The following is an 18,105-nucleotide window of genomic DNA, read 5'->3' as shown; positions in this document are numbered from 1 at the left end:
CCAGACCGAGGGACCATGCACATCCAGAGGCCCAGAAACCTCCTTCACGCCCTTTCTGGACATCACTGTCCTCAGATGGAAGGACTCTTCTGACACACTATCACTTCTGTCAACATTTTTGAGAATCTTCTGTGTTGCTGTATCAGAGGCTCAAGAGTTAAGTAATCCACCCCCCAAAGTCACAAAGTTATGAACTGGAGTTGGATTCAAACTCAAGACTCTCCCAACCCCTCCTAATCCTGCCATCTCCCAGGAGGTCACAGTGGGGTTGCATCTTTGCCCAGGGCCCCAAAAGATGGTTGGAGACTCTGGTTCTCGGTTCTGAAAAGTGCCCATCCAGCACACCTGCCCGGCATGCTGAGCAGCAGGAGCTGACTTCTGTTTTCTGGCAGAGGCTGCCCCAGGTTCTCAGGACAGCTCCTGGCTAGATGCAGAGAAGCAGCAGAGCCTAACACCCTGTGCCCCAGGATGCAGAAAGGTAAGACCTTTCACGTGTAGCATCATTACACGTGAACATTACAGCAGAACAGTATGAGCCATTATGATGAAGTGCTTACATGTCGGCATGGAACATACTTAAATGGTACAATGCCCCTGGGAGGAAGATGCTATTTTCCCCCATTTTACAAATGAGTAAACTGAGACACAGGGTAGGTAACATGTTCAGGGTCATGTTACAAAGCCAGGATTCAATTCCAGGTCATGACTCTCAGTGATGCCATCCTTCCTCTTGAGGGTATTTTGTATATCTATCTATCTATCTATCTATCTATCTATCTATCTATCTATCTGTTTCTGACCATCAGGTAAGCCAAGTGAGCCATTGATGTGGCTGCCCCACGGAAGGCCAATGTTGTTGGTTGAGGGGAGGATAAAGGAACAAACCAGTAAGTTTCAAAAGAGCAGATTTATGAAGCTGTTGAGAAAGTAAGCAGGGCAGGTGTGGGGACACAGGTATACTGATTGAACAGAGAAAAAGCCCTGATGTGCCAGACATTCCTAACCGGAGCACAGTCCCCTCACCAACAGAAGAGTGCAGGACAGCTTCTGTCTACACTGAGCCTACAGACCCCCTGTGTATTCCAGTGACCCATGGGTGGGAGGTGAATGCAAATATGACCAGTCATGTCAAGGACATTGGCAGAATAGAAAGCACTAGGAATCTATCTCCACTCAAACAAAAATTCAAATGGAATTCTGGGGCCATTTAAATGCTTGCAACTTTGAGCAGAAAGCTTTACTGGTAAATTCTGATAAACTGTGGTGAATTCTAGCCTATTTCAGCATTTAATGTAATAATGGCTGCCCATCCCCTTACTTGTAGCCCTCATGGCAGCCTGGGTTGTTGGTGCATCTTGCCAAAGCTGGGGGAGGAAGTAAGATCCTCGTCCTTCAACTGTGAGATTCTGTGTTCTGACCACTGATGGCTGCTTTTGACCTAAGAAGTGCAGACACAGAGGTGGACAGCCACTGTTGCATTCCCCACTGGCTGACGTGCCTTTCAAGGGATTTAAAGGAATGGCCCCCACTGCCCCAGTTGTTATTTCTTCCCTCTATTTCCCATTTTGGGAACCAAATGTTTAAGGAAAAGGATATTCAGAAGCAACTGCATGGACAGTCACTATGGTCTCAGGATGGCTTGTAGCCAAAAACTAATAAGAAGCCAGGACTTTCATTCACAAAGCTACAACACATGAATTTTGCCAGCAACCCAAAGGAGCTTGACTGAGGATTCACCCCTGCTTGATCTCGAGAAGAGACTGCCGTATGACACACTGATTGCAGCCTGTGAGACTCTGAGCAGAGGACCAACTTGAGTTGTGGTAGGAGTCCTGATCCATGAAAAATGTGAGTTAAGAAAAAAAAGAAAAAAACAGCCATGTATACAAGGGAATTTAAAAAGCCATGCTCATGTTCATGGAAAGACACAGGTTCAAGAAAGACCAGAGAAGACCTCAAGCTTTCACCTCAGGCTCATCAGAGATACCTTCAACAATTGAAAAGAAAAAATAAACACCCTGGGGAAAGAGGATAATCTGATTTCCAGATTTACATTATAAAATTCAAATGTCCAGTTTTCAACAAAAAGTCACAAGGCATACAAAGGTATGGCCTGTTGAAAGAAACAAGTAAACAGAAATCATCACTGAGGAAGCAGACAGCAGATGTACTAGACCCAAGGACTTTAAAACAATGGTCTGAAGGCTGCTGAAAGGGCTAGAGGAGGACATAGAAAAAGACAGGAGGGATCCCTGGGTGGCGCAGCGGTTTGGCCTGGGCCTTTGGCCCAGGGCGCGATCCTGGAGACCCGGGATCGAATCCCACATCGGGCTCCCGGTGCATGGAGCCTGCTTCTCCCTCGGCCTGTGTCTCTTGCCTCTCTCTCTCTCTCTCTCTCTCTCTCTCTTTCTATGACTATCATGAATAAATAAATAAAATCTTAAAAAAAAAAAAAAAAGAAAAAGACAGGAAAACAGTATGTGACCAAAAATAGGAATATCAATAGAAACAGGAATTACAAAAAAGAACCAAAAGAAAATTCTGGAGGTGACAAGTGTAATAACTGAAATGAAAAATTCCCCGAGTTTTAAAAACACATTTAAGTAGGAAGAATCAATGAACTTAAAGATAGGACAGTTGAAATTGAGAAAAAAAGAAAAGTGCACAGAACCAGAGTCCTGTGGGACACCATTAACGCACTGTGCGAATCCCAGAAGAAACAGAGAGGGGAGGGAGGGAGGAGTCAAAAGAATATTTGAAGAAACAACGACCCAAAACTTCTCAATTTGATGAAACACATCAATCTATATGTATAAGAAGCTGGACAAACTCCAGATGGAACTAACTCAAGGAAACAGCAAGATAAAGAATCTTGAAAGCAGCAAGAGAGGTGACTTGTCTTGTACAAGAGATCCTCAATAAGATGATCAGATTTCTTATCCAACTTTGAAGGTCGGAAAGCAGAGGACTGATTTATTCAAACTGATGAAAGATACTTTCAGAATTCTATATCCAGCAAAATTGCTCTTCACAAATGAGGGTGTGTGCCACCACCAGGACTGCTTTACAAAAAGTGCTTAAGAAGTCCTTCTATTCGAAATAAAGGATGCTTGCTAGACAGTAACTCAAAGCTGCAAGCAGAAGTCAAAATCCCCAGTAAAAGTAATACCTGGACTATTATAAAAGCTAGTATTATAATTTTGGTTTGTGGGCAGCCCCGGTGGCGCAGCGGTTTAGCGCCGCCTGCAGCCCAGGGCGTGATCTGGAGACCCTGGATCGAGTCCCACGTCAGGCTCTCTGCATGGAGCCTGCTTCTCCCTCTGCCTGTGTCCTGCCCCTCTCTCTCTCTCTCTGCATCTCTATGAATAAATAAATAAAATCTTAAAAAAAAAAACCTCAAACTTTAAAAAAATAATAATAATTTTGGTTTGTAAGTCGGCTTTTTAAATTTTCTACAGGATTTAAATACATAAAAAACTAATCTATATTACTGGGCACACAATGTATCGAGATGTCATCTGTGACATCAATAATAGGGGGAGATGGAGCTGCACAGGAGCAGGGGATTTCACGTGCTATTCAAATTGGCATAAATTAGGTTGTTGCAATATTAGGATGTTAAGTGTAATCCCTGCATAACCACCAATAAAACATCTATAGAATATATACAAAAGGAAACAAGAAGAGATTCAAAACATGTCGCTATAAAAAAATCAGATACAAAAGGCAGTTAATGGAGGAAGTAAGGGACAAAAAAAAACTATAAGGTACATAGAAGATGAATAATAAATGGAAGAAACAAGTTCCTTCTTCTAAGTAACTAAATGTCAACATATTAAACTCTCTAATCGAAAGGCAGAGATTGAAGATGTCTAACTAGAAGTTCCAGGCCTGTGCTACCCCCTTGGAAACACTGAAAATACATACATAAAAACAACTACAGACTAAAATAACTTTATAGGCCCTCTGGAAAGCAGACAAAAATTTACAGCAAGCAGGTGAATGCCATCAAGAAAAAGCCATAGTCAAAATGGCAAGGTATTCTGTGGCAGTTTTGTTTGCCTTTGTCTCAACCCCTCCTAGCACAACAATGCGTGGTTGGGAGGAAGCAGCCCAATTCCTGGTTTCCTCCCTTGTGACGAAAGGAGGACAGCAGAACTCATTTGCCATGTTCTGAGCTGTCTGGACTGCCCGAGGGCCTGGTTTCTGTCTTGCTGGCTTGGAGCTGGGGAAGATGGCATGAGGGACTGCAGGTTGGCAACAGCAAGCAACACAACATGTGCAGACCTACAGATGCCTGGGGCAAGATATTATGAGAAGCAAAATACAGTAACATGTCTAAGGTCCCGAGAAGAAGCTGGGGTGAGATTTTGGGAAATTAGGACTTCTTAAAAGCAGCCACATGTGTATGGGGAAAAGGGGCAGAGAGTGCTTGGGAAATGTATGGGCCCAGGCAGGACACGAGCCCAAAAAAGACCTGACTTAAGCCATCACTCTGGGTTGATCACAAGTCTTAGAACACACTCTGCTAATTAGTGAAGGTCTTCCTGCCATTCTGCAAAGAATGGAAAGATATGGCTGTTTTTTCAAATGATTTCAAAACAAATCTTTTGTTTGTTTTTTTAAAGGTATTTATGGCTTTTTTTTTTTTAAGATTTTATTTATTTATTCATGAGAGACAGAGAGAGAGAGAGGCAGAGACACAGGCAGAGGGAGAAGCAGGCCCTATGCAGGGAGCCCAACGCAGGACTCTATCCCGGGACCCCGGGGTCATGCCCTGGGCTGAAGGCGGCGCTAAAAGCCACCCAGGCTGCCCAAATCTTGTTTTCAATGAAAGATCTCAAGGCATACAAAGAAACAGGAAAACGGGAATGTTCAAAGGAACAAAATATTATCTTCAGAAACCCTAGAAACCATCCCTGAAGAACCACAGGCATCAGGCTTACTAGAAAAGACTTTAAAATAACTGTTAAATATGCTTAGAGAACTAAAGGAAATCAAGCAACTGATATATGAACAAAATGAGAGTATCAAAAAGTTACCTTCTTAAAGTATATTAGTAAAAAGAGCCAAATTCTGGAGCTAAAAAATACAACAGCTGAATTGAAAAATACAATATAGGGATTCAGCAGCAGACCTGAGCCGTCAAAAGCATCTGTGAACTTAAGACAAGTCATTTGAAATCAGTGAAACAGAGGAGCAAAAAGAAAAGCAAAGAGGGCCTCAGGGCCTTATGGGACACCATTAAACAAAGATTTGCATTACTGGGGTCCCAAATGGAGAAAGAGAGGGGAAAGGAGCAGAGAACATACTTGAAGTGATAGACAAAAATTTCTCAAATCTGAGTATAGAAATGGACATACAATTTTAAGAAACTCGACAAATTTCAACAAGATAAACCCAGAGACACCCACAGCAAACACTGAAAAACTGAAGGGCAAATGGACAGCTCGACTTAATAGGATTCTTTAGGACCTCACTCTGAGTAAGTTAGAACAACTAACTAGAAGATCAGTAGGATCTTGTGAGGACTTGAACACTAGAGACCATTTGGACCTAATCAACCTATATACAAATATCTCTGCCAACAGCAGCATAATATACCTTTTCCTCAAGGGCACAGGGAACATTCTCCGTAATAGGCCACATCCTGTAAGGCCATGAGTCGAGTCTCAAAAAATTTTAGAAGATTGAAAGCATACAACACAGTTGCTCCTCCCACAATGGAATGAAGCTAGAAATCAGTAACAGAAGGAAAATTCATGAGTATGTGGAAGTTAAGCAATACATTACAAGGGAAATTAGAACCTATCTTGGAAAAAAAAAAAAAACCTATCTTGAGATAAGTGATCATGAAAACACAAAGCAGCACTAAGAAGGAAACTTAAAGCTATAAATGCTTACACTAAAAAAGAAGGAAGGTCTGAAAAAAAATCTACCTTATACCATAAGGAACTAGAAAGAGAAGATAAAACTAAGCTGAAAGCTAGCAGTAGGAAAGAAACAATATCACAGCAGAGAGAGAACAGAAAACAGAAAGCCACTGAAGTCAAGAGTTGGTTCTATCAAAAAATCAACATAATGGGAAACCTTTAGCTAAATGCCTATGGCAGGGGAAAGATGTGAACTCAACCACACAAGAGGGCACCTTACTACAAATACATTAAGAAGGATTATAAGAGAGCTCTATGAATAATTGTATGCCAACAAAATGGATAACCTGGATGAAATGGACAAATTTCTAGAAACACAACCTACCAAGACTGAATCATGAAGAAATAAAGTCTGAATGGACCTGTAACTAGTAAGGAGATTGAGTCAGTAATCAAATGCCTCCCAACAAGAAAAGTCCAGGACCCAATGGCTTCATCAGTGAATTCTACCAAACATTTAAAGAACAAATACCAATCCTCCTCAGACTCTTCCAGAAAGAGAAGAGAATGCTTCCTAACTCATTCTTAGGAGGCCAGCATCACCTTGATGCCAAAGGCAAAGACACTACAAGAAAGCAATCAGTCAATATCCCTCACAAATACTGATGTAAAAAATTTCCAACAAAACATTAGCAAATTGAATACAATAACACAGTAAAAGGATTAAACACATCATGACAAAGTAGGATCACCAAAATGCAAGGATCATTCAGTATATAAAAATCGATTTAATATGCCATATTAACAGAATGAAAGGGAAAATGATGATCTCAACTGACAGAATCATTTGACAGAATTCAATACCTTTTCATAATAAAAACACTCAACAAACTAGCAATAGTGGGAAAATGCCTCAACACGGTAAAAGCCATACATGAAATATCCCACAAGTCCTATCATTCCTAAAGGTAAAGGACTAACAATTTTTCCTCTCCGATCAGGAACAAGACAGCATGTCCACTTTCATTACTTCCATTGAACATAGTACTGGAAGTCCTAGCCGGAGCAATTAGGCAAGAAAATAAAGAAACAGGCATTCAAATTGGAAAGGAAATAATAAAATTGCTGACAATACGATCTCATATATTGACAACTTTAAAGATTATACATGCATCATTAGGATAAATGAAATCTGCCAAGTTGAAGGATAAAAGTCAACACACCAGCCAGTTGTGTTTTTAGACAATAACAATGTATAATCTGAAAATTAAAAATTCCATTTAAAATAGCATTTAAAAGAACACAATACTTAGAAATAAACTTAACCAAAGAGGCTAGTGACTTAGACACTGGAGATTACACCACACTCCGAAAGGAAGCAAAGACAACACAGCTGTTAGTCCAGAATGTCTCTTCTAGGTACCATGGCCAGATCAAGTCAACACAAAGTCAACTATCACGACAAGTGTCCATCAAACCAAGGGAAATGAAAAATGTGCTACATTCCTACAAGGGAGCATTACTCAGCCATAAAAAGGAATGGAATTGTGGTATAAGCTCTAACACAAGTGGACCGTGAAGTCTGCTAAGACCTGGGGAGACAACTGTTTCATATAAGATTCCACTTATATGAAGTCCCTAGAATGGGCAGGTTCACAGACAAAGCAGAACAGAGGTGACCAAGGGTCAGGGGATGGAGGAATGGGAGTTACTAGTTAGTGGGTCCAGAGTTTTACTTTGGGAGGATGTCTTAAGAGGCTTGGGTATAGACGGTGGTCACTATTGCACTATGTTGTGAATGTTTTCATTGCCACTGGAGTGGACTTTACCAATGGGTTAACTGACAGATACTATGTGTGTTTTACCACGAAAAAAATATATTTAAAAAGAAAATAAAAATGAGTATGCCCAGTGTGTGAAGATACCAGTTAACAGATTCAAAACTTTCTCTAGCCCACAAGTTTATCCTCGACAGAGCACGTTCAACTGCCTGCTGTTTTTATTCACTCTTTCTACAATTCTAAAGTTTTTAAAAAAAATTTTTTTAAAAAGATTTTACTCATTTATTCATGAGAGACACACACACAGAGGAGAGAGAGAGAGAGAGAGAGAGAGAGAGAGAGAGAGAGGCAGAGACACAGTCTCCATGCAGGGAGCCCAACGTGGGACTTCCGGATCCCGGGACTCCAGGATCACGCCCCAGGCTAAAGGTGGCGCCAAACCGCTGAGCCACCCGGGCTTCCCTACAACTCTGAAGTTTGTCCCTTTTCCATTCCAAGTTTGTCTAACCATCACCTTTCTTTTTTGTGGGACTTAAAAAAAAAAAACCCAAAAAAACAAACAAACTCCACCTCATTTCCACACCAAAATATCAGACACCAAAAAGTGTAAAGTCGTGAGTTTATTGCATATGTAACAAAATGAATCTGACCTCCCGGGTCCAGCCTGCTGTACAATCACTGTTTGTTTTGTGTTTCCAGCTGGTTCCATAACCACATTAAATAGAACTAGTATTTCTTTAAATATTTTTGATTTTGACATAAAACACAACATTAGTGTACAATTTTCACAAAATAAATCAGCAATAAAAACAGTGGGAAGAATAACAAGGATAGCAGCAATACTTAAAAACAAGACGTTACAAAATAAATTAAAAAATACATTATAAAGTGGTTGAGAAACAAAAATAAACAAATTTTAAAAATTCATACTATGTTTTGGGAAGGCTGCCGTGCGGCACACACCTGGCTGCACATGGGGCTGGGGGACGGGGCATCTTCTCTGCGGAAGGCCATTCCTGACAGCCCAGGTTTGAGGACCACCTCACCTGAATTGGGACCGCGCAGCTGAGCAAGCTTAGGGAACACGCTCCACCTGGGGGGCAGACGTCCCCCTCAGAAGAGAGCTGTCCTCACGGCCCCCACACGGCCCCTCTGGTTTTCCTACCTACAGCACTGGCAGAGCGGTGGTTTGCTACATCCCTGAGGGTCGGCTGATGACCGCTGGTGAGGGCAAGCCTGGAAGTTGGGCCCCTGAAGCATCTGGGCAAAGAGGTGAGGGGGGACGGGTGGGTGGGGTGGGGATTACTGAGGAGGCTGGCGAACGAGAGCTTGTGGGGAACGGGGTCTGCACAGACCCAAAGTGGAGCGATTGGGAGCTTTCACCCACTGTCTGCCATGCTACTCTTGGGGTAGCTCAATCCACTGTTGATAGTGAAGGTTCTAGAAGTGTGATGCCACTGACAAGCCCGTTTGGCAAGAGTAAACCAGGGCTCTGGAAGGTTCTGCCCTTTCAGGCTCCTTTGTACCACACAGCTGATGAGGGTGCCCACGTGCAAGTGTAAGAAGAAGAGCCAAGACCCAGGCCTTACAAGACAGGTAACGCTCGCTGAGGTGACATCTGAACCTGACACACGGGAGCAACACGGGGCTGGCAGGTGCAGTTCCTAAGGACCGTGCTCTGATCCTCCCCACAGCAGGAAGATCGTCTTAAAGGAGCCAAACACAAAAACCCTACTAGACCCTCGTCTCCTCACTAATCCCTACAGATTTTGGCCAACACCACAGAAGACTCTAGAGGTCCTTCCCACCACGGTAGGGGGTGCTCTCAGCTCCCCCGGAGAGGACTCCTCCTCACACTGTGGAGGTTCACCTTGGAGAGGAGGCCTATCTAGGGGAAGGTCTGTAGTGGGTATTTCCTCGCTCTTCCAGAGGAAGATTACGAGGGAGGACGAGAGAGACAAGGGGGATCCAGCTTCTAGAACGCCCTCAGAAGGATCATGGTAAACGAGACACGAGATAAGCCCAATGGGGGCAAGGCAGAGCTTCTGGAAGACCAAGCCCACAAGTTGGCCTGGACTTCCTGAATAGATTTAATTTTCCTTCCGCGCTCTCTCCTAGAACCTCCACAAGCAGCCCAGAAGTGTGCTCTCGCAGCTCCTGGCACCCACAGCCGGCACCCGTGGCCCACCAAACTGGCAAACCCCTCATTCCAAAGGAGGGTCTCTCCCCCAAGAGGTCCCGGAGCTCCTCACAGGGCACCCGAAGAACCACAGCGAAATAGGAAGGGTAAGCATGCCTCCAAACCCACCATGGTCCAGAGATTTCAGTAACCGAGAGTCATCCAAAAAAAGTCCTTCCGGACCCATCTCAGACCTACAGCTGGATCCCAACGCTTAACTCCAAAACCAACTGCAAAATTTCAACAGTGAAATGTCGTGCTAATGAATTACCCCACACTGGCCCCCCCAAAACAAAAACAACAACAAAAAACCAAACAGGACAATTTGCTGCTGCTGCCACTGCCGCTTCCCTTCATGGAAGTTTGTCTCCAATCAAACCACCCGGTTAAAATACTGCTTGAACTACTTGTGCCCATTGGAAAGGGGTGTTAGAAACTCAGGGTCCGGGCTGACTTTGGCCTCGCTCAGCACGTGAAGGATGTTTGGGCAGGTGAAGTGAGCAGTGATTGCTAGTGTCGCCATCTGACACTTGGAGAATGAGCAGAATGAGCAGAGTGGAACCATCCCCCCAACCTCCCCCACTGTCAGAACAGCAACTCGGTGAGGGGAGCTAAGTCACTGAGGTTATCCGTCTCCCCCTCTCCCTTTTAGACTAGTGCACACCAAGCCAGCAGCTGGAACAACAGACTTCTCTTGTTCAGCTCGTAGCAACTTCCCGTGATGCGGTGCTTTGTTAGTGTTGGGGGTGCCCAGCCCACATACAGGCAGGACAGGCTGCACAGATCTGAGGCTGGTGTGGTCTGTTCTTTTATAAGCTCTGTTATGTGGCATTTTCACTGGAAAAATATCTTGAACTAGATCAATAACATGGCAAAGGGGACTCTTAACAGAAAGATCATTCTTCTCGATGCAAAACACATTTTTCAGCCAGGACACCCTGAAAAATACCCCGGGCCTCCAGCACAACTGCCCTAGTTTCCTTTACCTTTCCAAAAGGGAAGCACATTTTCGATGCAAGCTTCCTGCCGTAGAATTCCGACAGGAGATATGGTTATTTTTTTCAGTTAGAAATTAATCTGCTACCCCGAGCAGACTGCTAGGCTGTGACTGGAATGTGAGCTGCTGAACTTGCAAAGGGCCTCAGGACTGTTTGGACACAGCACAGCTAGTGGAGCTACCAGTTACGAACCCTCAGTAAGTCAAGCTCAGTTCCAGAACTTGTGGGTCGATCCTCCGCTAAAGACCACAGGGCAGTGAGCCTCTCACCATAGGGTTACAGTCATAGAATATCCTGTGTGACCGAAGCCAAATGCTAAACCTGGCTGCCTTTTATTGGATGGGTGATGGAAGGGGGTGGGAGTACTGTCATAAAGGAGGAAAATACGGGTGGAAGCCACCAACCAAAGTCCCCCCACCCCCCTTGCTCCCCCCAACGAAAAGGAGGGGAGACAACCCTTTCCCTCCGGTTATCTAGGGTTCCCGGGCCTCAGCCAGCTTCGCAGGAGGCACACAGAAAGCTTGCTTTTGGTCTGGTGGTCATGAGCTAGAATCTGTTGCCTTTGGTTGCTCTTCACTCCACAGCAAACCCACAAGTCTCCTCCACGGCTGTCAGCAGCTTCTCATAGAGCTTCTCATATGATTCATAAGGTGGAATGTCAATCCGATTAAAGCTGGAACAGGACAAAAGAGGGAGAGTCATTGCTGGGGGTGGTCCAGACCTAGAACCTACTTCAAGGGCAGGACAGGCGGGGGCAGTGCCTTCGTGGCCCTGAGCTAGCAGAGTGTGTATGTGCGTGCACGGAGGAGGGATGGAGCCAAGGGAAGGGGAAAGCAGCTCATCGCCTCGTTGGGATAAGGAGGTAGAGGCAAGTTTTCCACTTCTCCCTGGTCCTTCTGCTTTGAAAATCAAGATTTTTCATTGAACACACAGCAAAACAGCTTCTAAGATCTTTAAAACCAAAATGAAACCAGTTACTATTTCTTGGTTCTATTAGGACAAAGCTCTCAGCTCGTTTTGTTTGTTGTCTTCGGGAGGAGTTACTGCTCAGCACCAGGAATACCAGCTTGGGAGACCACAGTAAACCAGACCAGCCGTGGTCAGATCACCACTAACAATCTACTGCATGTCTATCTAATCCTCCGTGACTTGATCTGAGACCAGATGGGCCAGCCTGGAATACTTCTTGCAAAAACAAGCTCTATCTCAAAACTAATGAAACGTCAAATCTCTGACACTGATGTGAAACAAATGATGAACCAGCATTTCCCTGGGGAAATTCATTTCTAATGCTGTTTTTAAGAAAAAGGAAAAAAGAACACCCTTAAGAAGGATATTCTCTCCTAACAAATAAAAAAATACAGAATTCAGACCGAGAGGCCATGTAGTAGTTTACTAAATTACAAGGGATTAAGCAATTAAGGATGGTTTTTCTCAAGAAAGATTTAGGCTGAATGGCAGTGAGTCTTTTTGTAAACTCAAGCGTCAGAGGACACTCCTCACATCTGGTTCCCTCGAGGCACAGAACTATGAACGGACAGAGCCTTACATGGAGCACAGCAGCTGCCGGGTATCAACATGGCACTGTTGGCCTCGCTGGGCAGAGCACTGTAGCCTCGCCATGGCCTCGGGATGGCGCAGACATCGGAACCCACGCCCTGAGGTTCCCAATCAGGAACCTTCTGTTACACCCTGATGCATCCTGGTGACCAGGAGCTGGCTCTCCTGAACTAGAACCACTAGTCTTTTCAATACACAGTTTCTGAGGCAAACTGTATGGAAGTAACTTGATTTTTAAACCACAAAGGAAATAACCTGCTATGGATATTATTTAAGTTAAAATTTAGAGAAGAAACATTTTTCAATATACAACATGCATCCATCATGGACTAAGTCCTGAGAAAGGAAACGGAGCCCCAGGAAGTGAAGACTGGTAACTCCAAATTAGAAACTACAGATTTGGGGACCTGGGTGGTGCAGTTGGTTAAGCATGTGACTCATGGTTTTGGCTCTGGTCCTGATCCCAGGGTCATGGGGCCAAGCCCCAGGTCTGACTCTGAGATCAGTGCAGAGTCCGCCTGGGTTCCTCTCTCCCTCTCACTCTACCCCTCCTCCCTCGTACCCTCTAAAATATTCAAGTCTTGGGAGGCCTGGGTTGCTCAGTGGTTGAACATGTGCCTTCGGCTCAGGTCATGACCCTGGGGTCCTGGGATGGAGTCCCCTATCAGGCTCTCCTGAGGGGAGCCTGCTTCTTCCTCTGCCTGTATCTCTGCCCCTCTCTCTCTCTCTCTCTCTCTCTCTGTGTGTCTCTCATGAGTAAAATCTTAAAAAAAAAAATAAGCCTTTTAAAAAATATAAAATACTACAGTTTTCGGGGCACCTGGGTGGCTCAGTCAGTTGAGCATCTGACTCTTGATTTCAGCTCAGGTCACAATCTCAGGTCCGTGAGATAGAGCGCTGGGTCACACTGAGTGTCCTGGAGCCTGCTTAGGACTCCCCCTCTCTCTCCCTCTACCCCTCCCTACCACTCACACATACGTGTCCTCTCTCTCAAAAAGAAAAATAAATAAATTTTAAATGAAAACTAGTTTTCCTACTGAGAGGGACAGGTGTGCTCACACAAGACCCAGTGAGGACAAGACCTGAGCTGCTGGAGTGCCAGCCAACACAACAAAACTGGCTTCATGAAAGATTTCCGATAAGCCTCATGTGACACACTGCTGGCTGCTCGTTCCATTTGACACCAGGGCCACAGCCAGTTGTTCTGGGATGCTGATAAAGGACACAGAGTGCTACATAAAAGAAAAGAGCTTAGAAGAGTCACACAAAGGGTGGCACTCCATGGGGACAGGATTCCGGTCCTTACCAGGTGTGGGCCTTTGGAAGGTTGTCTGTGTTGGCGTCGATCAGGTGGATGGTGAAGAGCCGGGGCCCTGCGGCGCCTGTAGAACCTTACAAGAAAACATTCTAGTTAATGCACTTCAAAGGCAGGGCCCGGGCCCCACTGCCAACCACACCCCCAGCCCATGCCCGGGCTGCCCGTCTTGCCAGAGGGTCAAAGCCTTCACATTGCAGCATGACCTCAGCCTGCTTTCGGCTATGCTGACCGTGGCCGTCCTGTGACCTGTCTCAGACATTCTAGAAAAGCTCAGGGACAGAGCAGACTGCTGAGCGTTCCTCAGGTACCCTGGCCAGGAACCCACTCAAGTGGGCATATTTGAAGGGTAAAATCCTTCAACCACTAGTTATGTTTTTCCTTTTTTTGAACAATTTTTTAGCAAGCAGGCCTGCTACTGGCAGAGGACAGCAGAGTTATAATAAAAGCAGGATACAGGGTCAGGAAATCTCTGCAGGCAGAGAAACGATGGGAAAAGAAAAGAGACAAACAGCGAGGACAAAAGCCCAAGGGGATGGAAGTGACTTCTGTCAAAGAAGTCCTTGAAACACAGAAGAGTCTACAGGGAACATCCTACACGTGCAGTGTATCTGCTGTCACTAGTAACATGCAGAATTCCATTTACTAAGTTTTAGTACACTATCATTCTTCACTTTTTTCCCTCTGCTCTCAGGGTTATCAAAACTCTGGACATCAGATTATTTTGATCACAGTTGGAAGAGACAAGAGAGAGGCTGGGTACCCAAACTGCACAGCAGAGCCTATCAAGCAGTGCATCTGCACGGAGCAGGAAACAGGTCTGGGGAGGACCCCTGGCACTAATGACCCACAAGGCAACAAGAGACTCCACCTCCTGATGCTCAGGCCAGGCCTCTCCCCCACATCTCAGGGCTGCACACAGAGAGCTGCTATCAGAAGACAAAGAAATGAATCCATGTTGCACTTTAAAAACTCTGATTTCTTCCCCAAAGCCTGTTGCTCTTTGTACCCTCCCTCTACCAATCGATTCTATAGGGCAAAGGGGAGGCACTGGCTCGAGGGCCCTTCCTTGCTCAGATCTTGCCCGACTCAGCCTGGAACAAGTGCCTGGCTGGCCAGCACCCACCACGGCGGCTGCAGACTTGCCCACTGGGCCAGGGATGCTGCGAACGGTGAGCTCAACAGGGAGCTGGGCTTTGCTTTCCCGAGCTTCTCTCCTGTGTGTTTATGGGTATTTTCTTGGGCAAAACATCATACAGCCTTGAGCCATGGAGCCGCCAGGGAGAATGGCGACTAGAGCCCACCATCTTTTACAAGGGAGCAAGTGCAGCCTCTCTGCCAGCTGCACACCTCCGCGATGCTAAACATTTGTTAAGGAACACAGGCCACAGCATTTCCTAGCAGATGTTTCAGGAGAACCACCCCACCACGGTGGTCCAGCTCTTCCTGCTGTAGCCTAGCAGGGGACACACATTGGGGGGGTGGGGTGCACATGCGCGTGCGCGCGCGCGCACACACACACACACACACACACACACACACACACACAAGGGGTCAGGAGCCCCGCCTCCACGTCAGTCACCTTGCAAAGCCTTGAAACCCTGGAGAGGGACCCGAGTGGACCCAGTCACAAACTGCAGGAGCCTGGCCCTCCTCTCCTCATCGAAGGTTTCCACGGCCTGCCAGAACCACCTGACGATGTTGCTGTCGGCCACGCAGTGCTTCAGCCGAGTGTTGGACTTCCAGTCGCTCACATCTATTTTATCCAGGCCGCCTATGATGAGCTGTGAAGATGTTCAGAGGCAGGTTACTTCTCGAACGTCCAAACAAGGGTCCCTCCCGACACACCTCCCATGCCCAGGACGTGAAAGGAGGTGATTTACAGTGTCTGAACAGACTAGCTCCAGACTTGGGCAAGCAGAGAGTGCAGCAGGATGCCCGCAGCCCAATACCTCCAACTCACGGCCACCTTGCACCACTTTGCAACCCCTGGCCTGTGGCACATGTTCCTGTTCTAACAACCAAGTCCACATTTGTGGTTTTGTGCCACATCCACGAGGAGTTGGTACAAGAGAACCAACTGGCAAGACCAAAGGGGCCAAGTGTAAAAAAGGGCCACATCGGGGGGGGGGGGGGGGGGGGGGCCTCAGGGGCCGTGACAGGTGGAGCTCAAGATCTGGAGCAGAGGGACCGCACCAGGAGCTGCGTACGTGTTTTTGCACTGGGGGAAGGAGGGCGCTCAGAGCTGCTTCCTGCCGCGGGTGACACCTCACCAGGGACAGAAAGACAGAAGGATTTCAGAGCCCTGAGCCATTTGGCATCGGAGGTGGATTAGAGATGAATGAACCACTATGTTCGAGCACATGAAGTGTGATTAGAGAAGACAGTAACACTTTGTTCTGAGTCTAATAATAGCAAGAGCCAAAACAGAAAGCTGACGTGGTGGGAGAATCTGGTGAGAGCAGATAATTTCTTCCCTCTGAGGTGGATACACAGGAGGGGGTTTAGGAACCTCCAGGGCTAGAGCTCCTAAAAAATATGATAAGACACAGAACGCCCCACACAACATCCAGAGAAGGATCTAGACTCACTGCCGCCAAGCAGACAGCCCCTCGGCCTGGACATAAACAGGCTCAGACACCCGCGACTCCCACTGGCTCTAGCTCTGTTCTTCTGGAACCCTGACAAACCCCAGCCTTGCTGGGGAGCAGGTGAGCCACACTGTCAGACAAGGCATCTGAGACCTCTACTGCTAACTTGGCTTGTCCCGCTGAGCACATACCTCTAGTTCCTTCTGGTCAAAAGGCTTCAGTAAGTGTTGAGGAATAAGTTCGTTAAACCCTTTCTGTAGAGCGAGGAACTGGGCTTCGATCCCCCTCATGAACCTCCAATTCACATACAACCTGGAAGACAAATTCACAAGTTAAAGCCAATAGCAAATAGTTCACGGGAAAGACTTTTTCCTCACAATAGGTTCTGACATCACCTGCTGAAGCTAATGCCTTGCCCACCAGGCCTCCCCTGGGGGGCACCAAACCCCCACCAGCTGGAAGTACCAGGTTAAAAATAAGTCAGCACAGGCCCTGACATATTCTGGTGCTTTGCTAAAAACAGCAGTAGGAATTAACCTGACCTGTCACAGCAAGTGGCATAACTGAAAAGTAGATTTGAAAATAAAACAAGAGACACCGTGAGAGCCACACGCCAGGCTGGCAGCCTAAGCACACCGACAAGCCCATATGCTTCCAGATTTCTAGTGTAAATGACTAGTCATTTATTTGCCATCAGAGGTGGGAAGGAAAACAGACCACAGTTAAGCAGACTTCCTGGAGACTGCTCTCAAGGAAACTAATAGGCTCCAAGTCTCTCCTGCACCCACCACCTTCACACCCAGATTGGAAGGCCACCTGCAATCCCTTCCACCACTTGGGTTCTGGGCTCTTAGTCTCCCTTCACCAGGTCAGCCCTGGTGGGATCGGGGCTCCTCTGCACAGAGCCCCGCTGCTGAACCCGACTGCTCTATGACTGTGATTCTGGTCAAAAGTGCCGGTCGGGATGGGTAAGCCTCAAACAGCAAAGGAACTTTGGCAATCTAAATGTGAACCCAGGATGGTCCCAGGCATCTGGAAGTCCCCATGGGCAGCCACCACGGTTCCCTGGAACATTACCGGACATATTCTTTCTTGTTCTCCTCTGTGACAGGAACATTTCGGCCATTGGGTTTTAGTTCATGCTGAAGAATCCTCCCGAAAGCATTGTGTTCCACACAGAAAGTGTGGTCTAGCACGGGGGTGATATCATTCTCTCTGTGGAAATTAGGACAGAAGACGGATGTCAGACCATGGCCACAATACAGCTGTGAACAGAACAGGAGCTGGAACAGTCCGGGGGATGGATGGACGGACTGATGGCGTTTACTGACTGCTACCCCCAGAGCTGAGTGGGGACAGGTGGGGAGCCTTGGGCAGACACAGGGCCTGGGACAGGCCAGGGACGCTTGGAGCGGGAGGTGCCGGGGGACCATGGTTCCATGATGCGCCCTTGACACTTGGCTTCCCTCATTCACAGGAAGGTGACAGTGGCTCTGTCATCCTGTGATTTTACGAGACACAGTGACCTGACTGCTTTGTAAACAGAGTCTATAAACAGAAGAGAGGGATGCATGAAGAGCCGAGTCAATGGGAAAGCAACCTGCAGGGAGATGCACTCCGATGATACTGTCCTCCCGCCCCTTTAAGGCAGCCCCTCACACAAAGTAGCACGTGAGAGTCTCAATGGGCTCCTCCGCCTGCCACACTTCTCGAAACAGAGGGAAATATCTCCCTACCCCTCACAGACTACCCATTTCCAGGAGGGCCACGTGAAGTGAGGCAGACAGAGTGCAGGACGAGACTCTCCC

At 46.6% G+C, this 18,105-nt stretch overlaps 1 protein-coding gene across 11 annotated transcripts in view; it reads right to left on the bottom strand.

The window, feature by feature from the left end:
- Nucleotides 1-8,256: 8,256 nt before the first annotated feature.
- Nucleotides 8,257-18,105, bottom strand: part of SMURF1 (SMAD specific E3 ubiquitin protein ligase 1) — a 114,518-nt gene continuing 104,669 nt past the window's right edge. For 6 of the 11 annotated variants that reach the window (XM_072753130.1, XM_072753134.1, XM_025986260.2 and 3 more), the window contains 5 exons: nucleotides 17,375-17,512; nucleotides 16,489-16,609; nucleotides 15,289-15,490; nucleotides 13,698-13,782; nucleotides 8,257-11,504 (listed from right to left, as the gene is read on the bottom strand). In XM_072753130.1, the coding sequence (XP_072609231.1) occupies nucleotides 11,405-11,504; nucleotides 13,698-13,782; nucleotides 15,289-15,490; nucleotides 16,489-16,609; nucleotides 17,375-17,512 (646 nt within the window). In that variant the 3' untranslated portion in view covers nucleotides 8,257-11,404. The remainder of the gene's footprint in view (nucleotides 11,505-13,697; nucleotides 13,783-15,288; nucleotides 15,491-16,488; nucleotides 16,610-17,374; nucleotides 17,513-18,105) is intronic. The other 5 variants (XM_072753131.1, XM_072753135.1, XM_025986259.2 and 2 more) reach the window with 1 other exon arrangement.

Source organism: Vulpes vulpes, chromosome 3, assembly GCF_048418805.1.
Source record: "Vulpes vulpes isolate BD-2025 chromosome 3, VulVul3, whole genome shotgun sequence".
NCBI classification, from domain to species: domain Eukaryota; kingdom Metazoa; phylum Chordata; class Mammalia; order Carnivora; family Canidae; genus Vulpes; species Vulpes vulpes.
The sequence above is the reverse complement of the archived record's forward strand: the minus strand, read 5'-3'. Positions and strand labels throughout refer to the sequence as shown.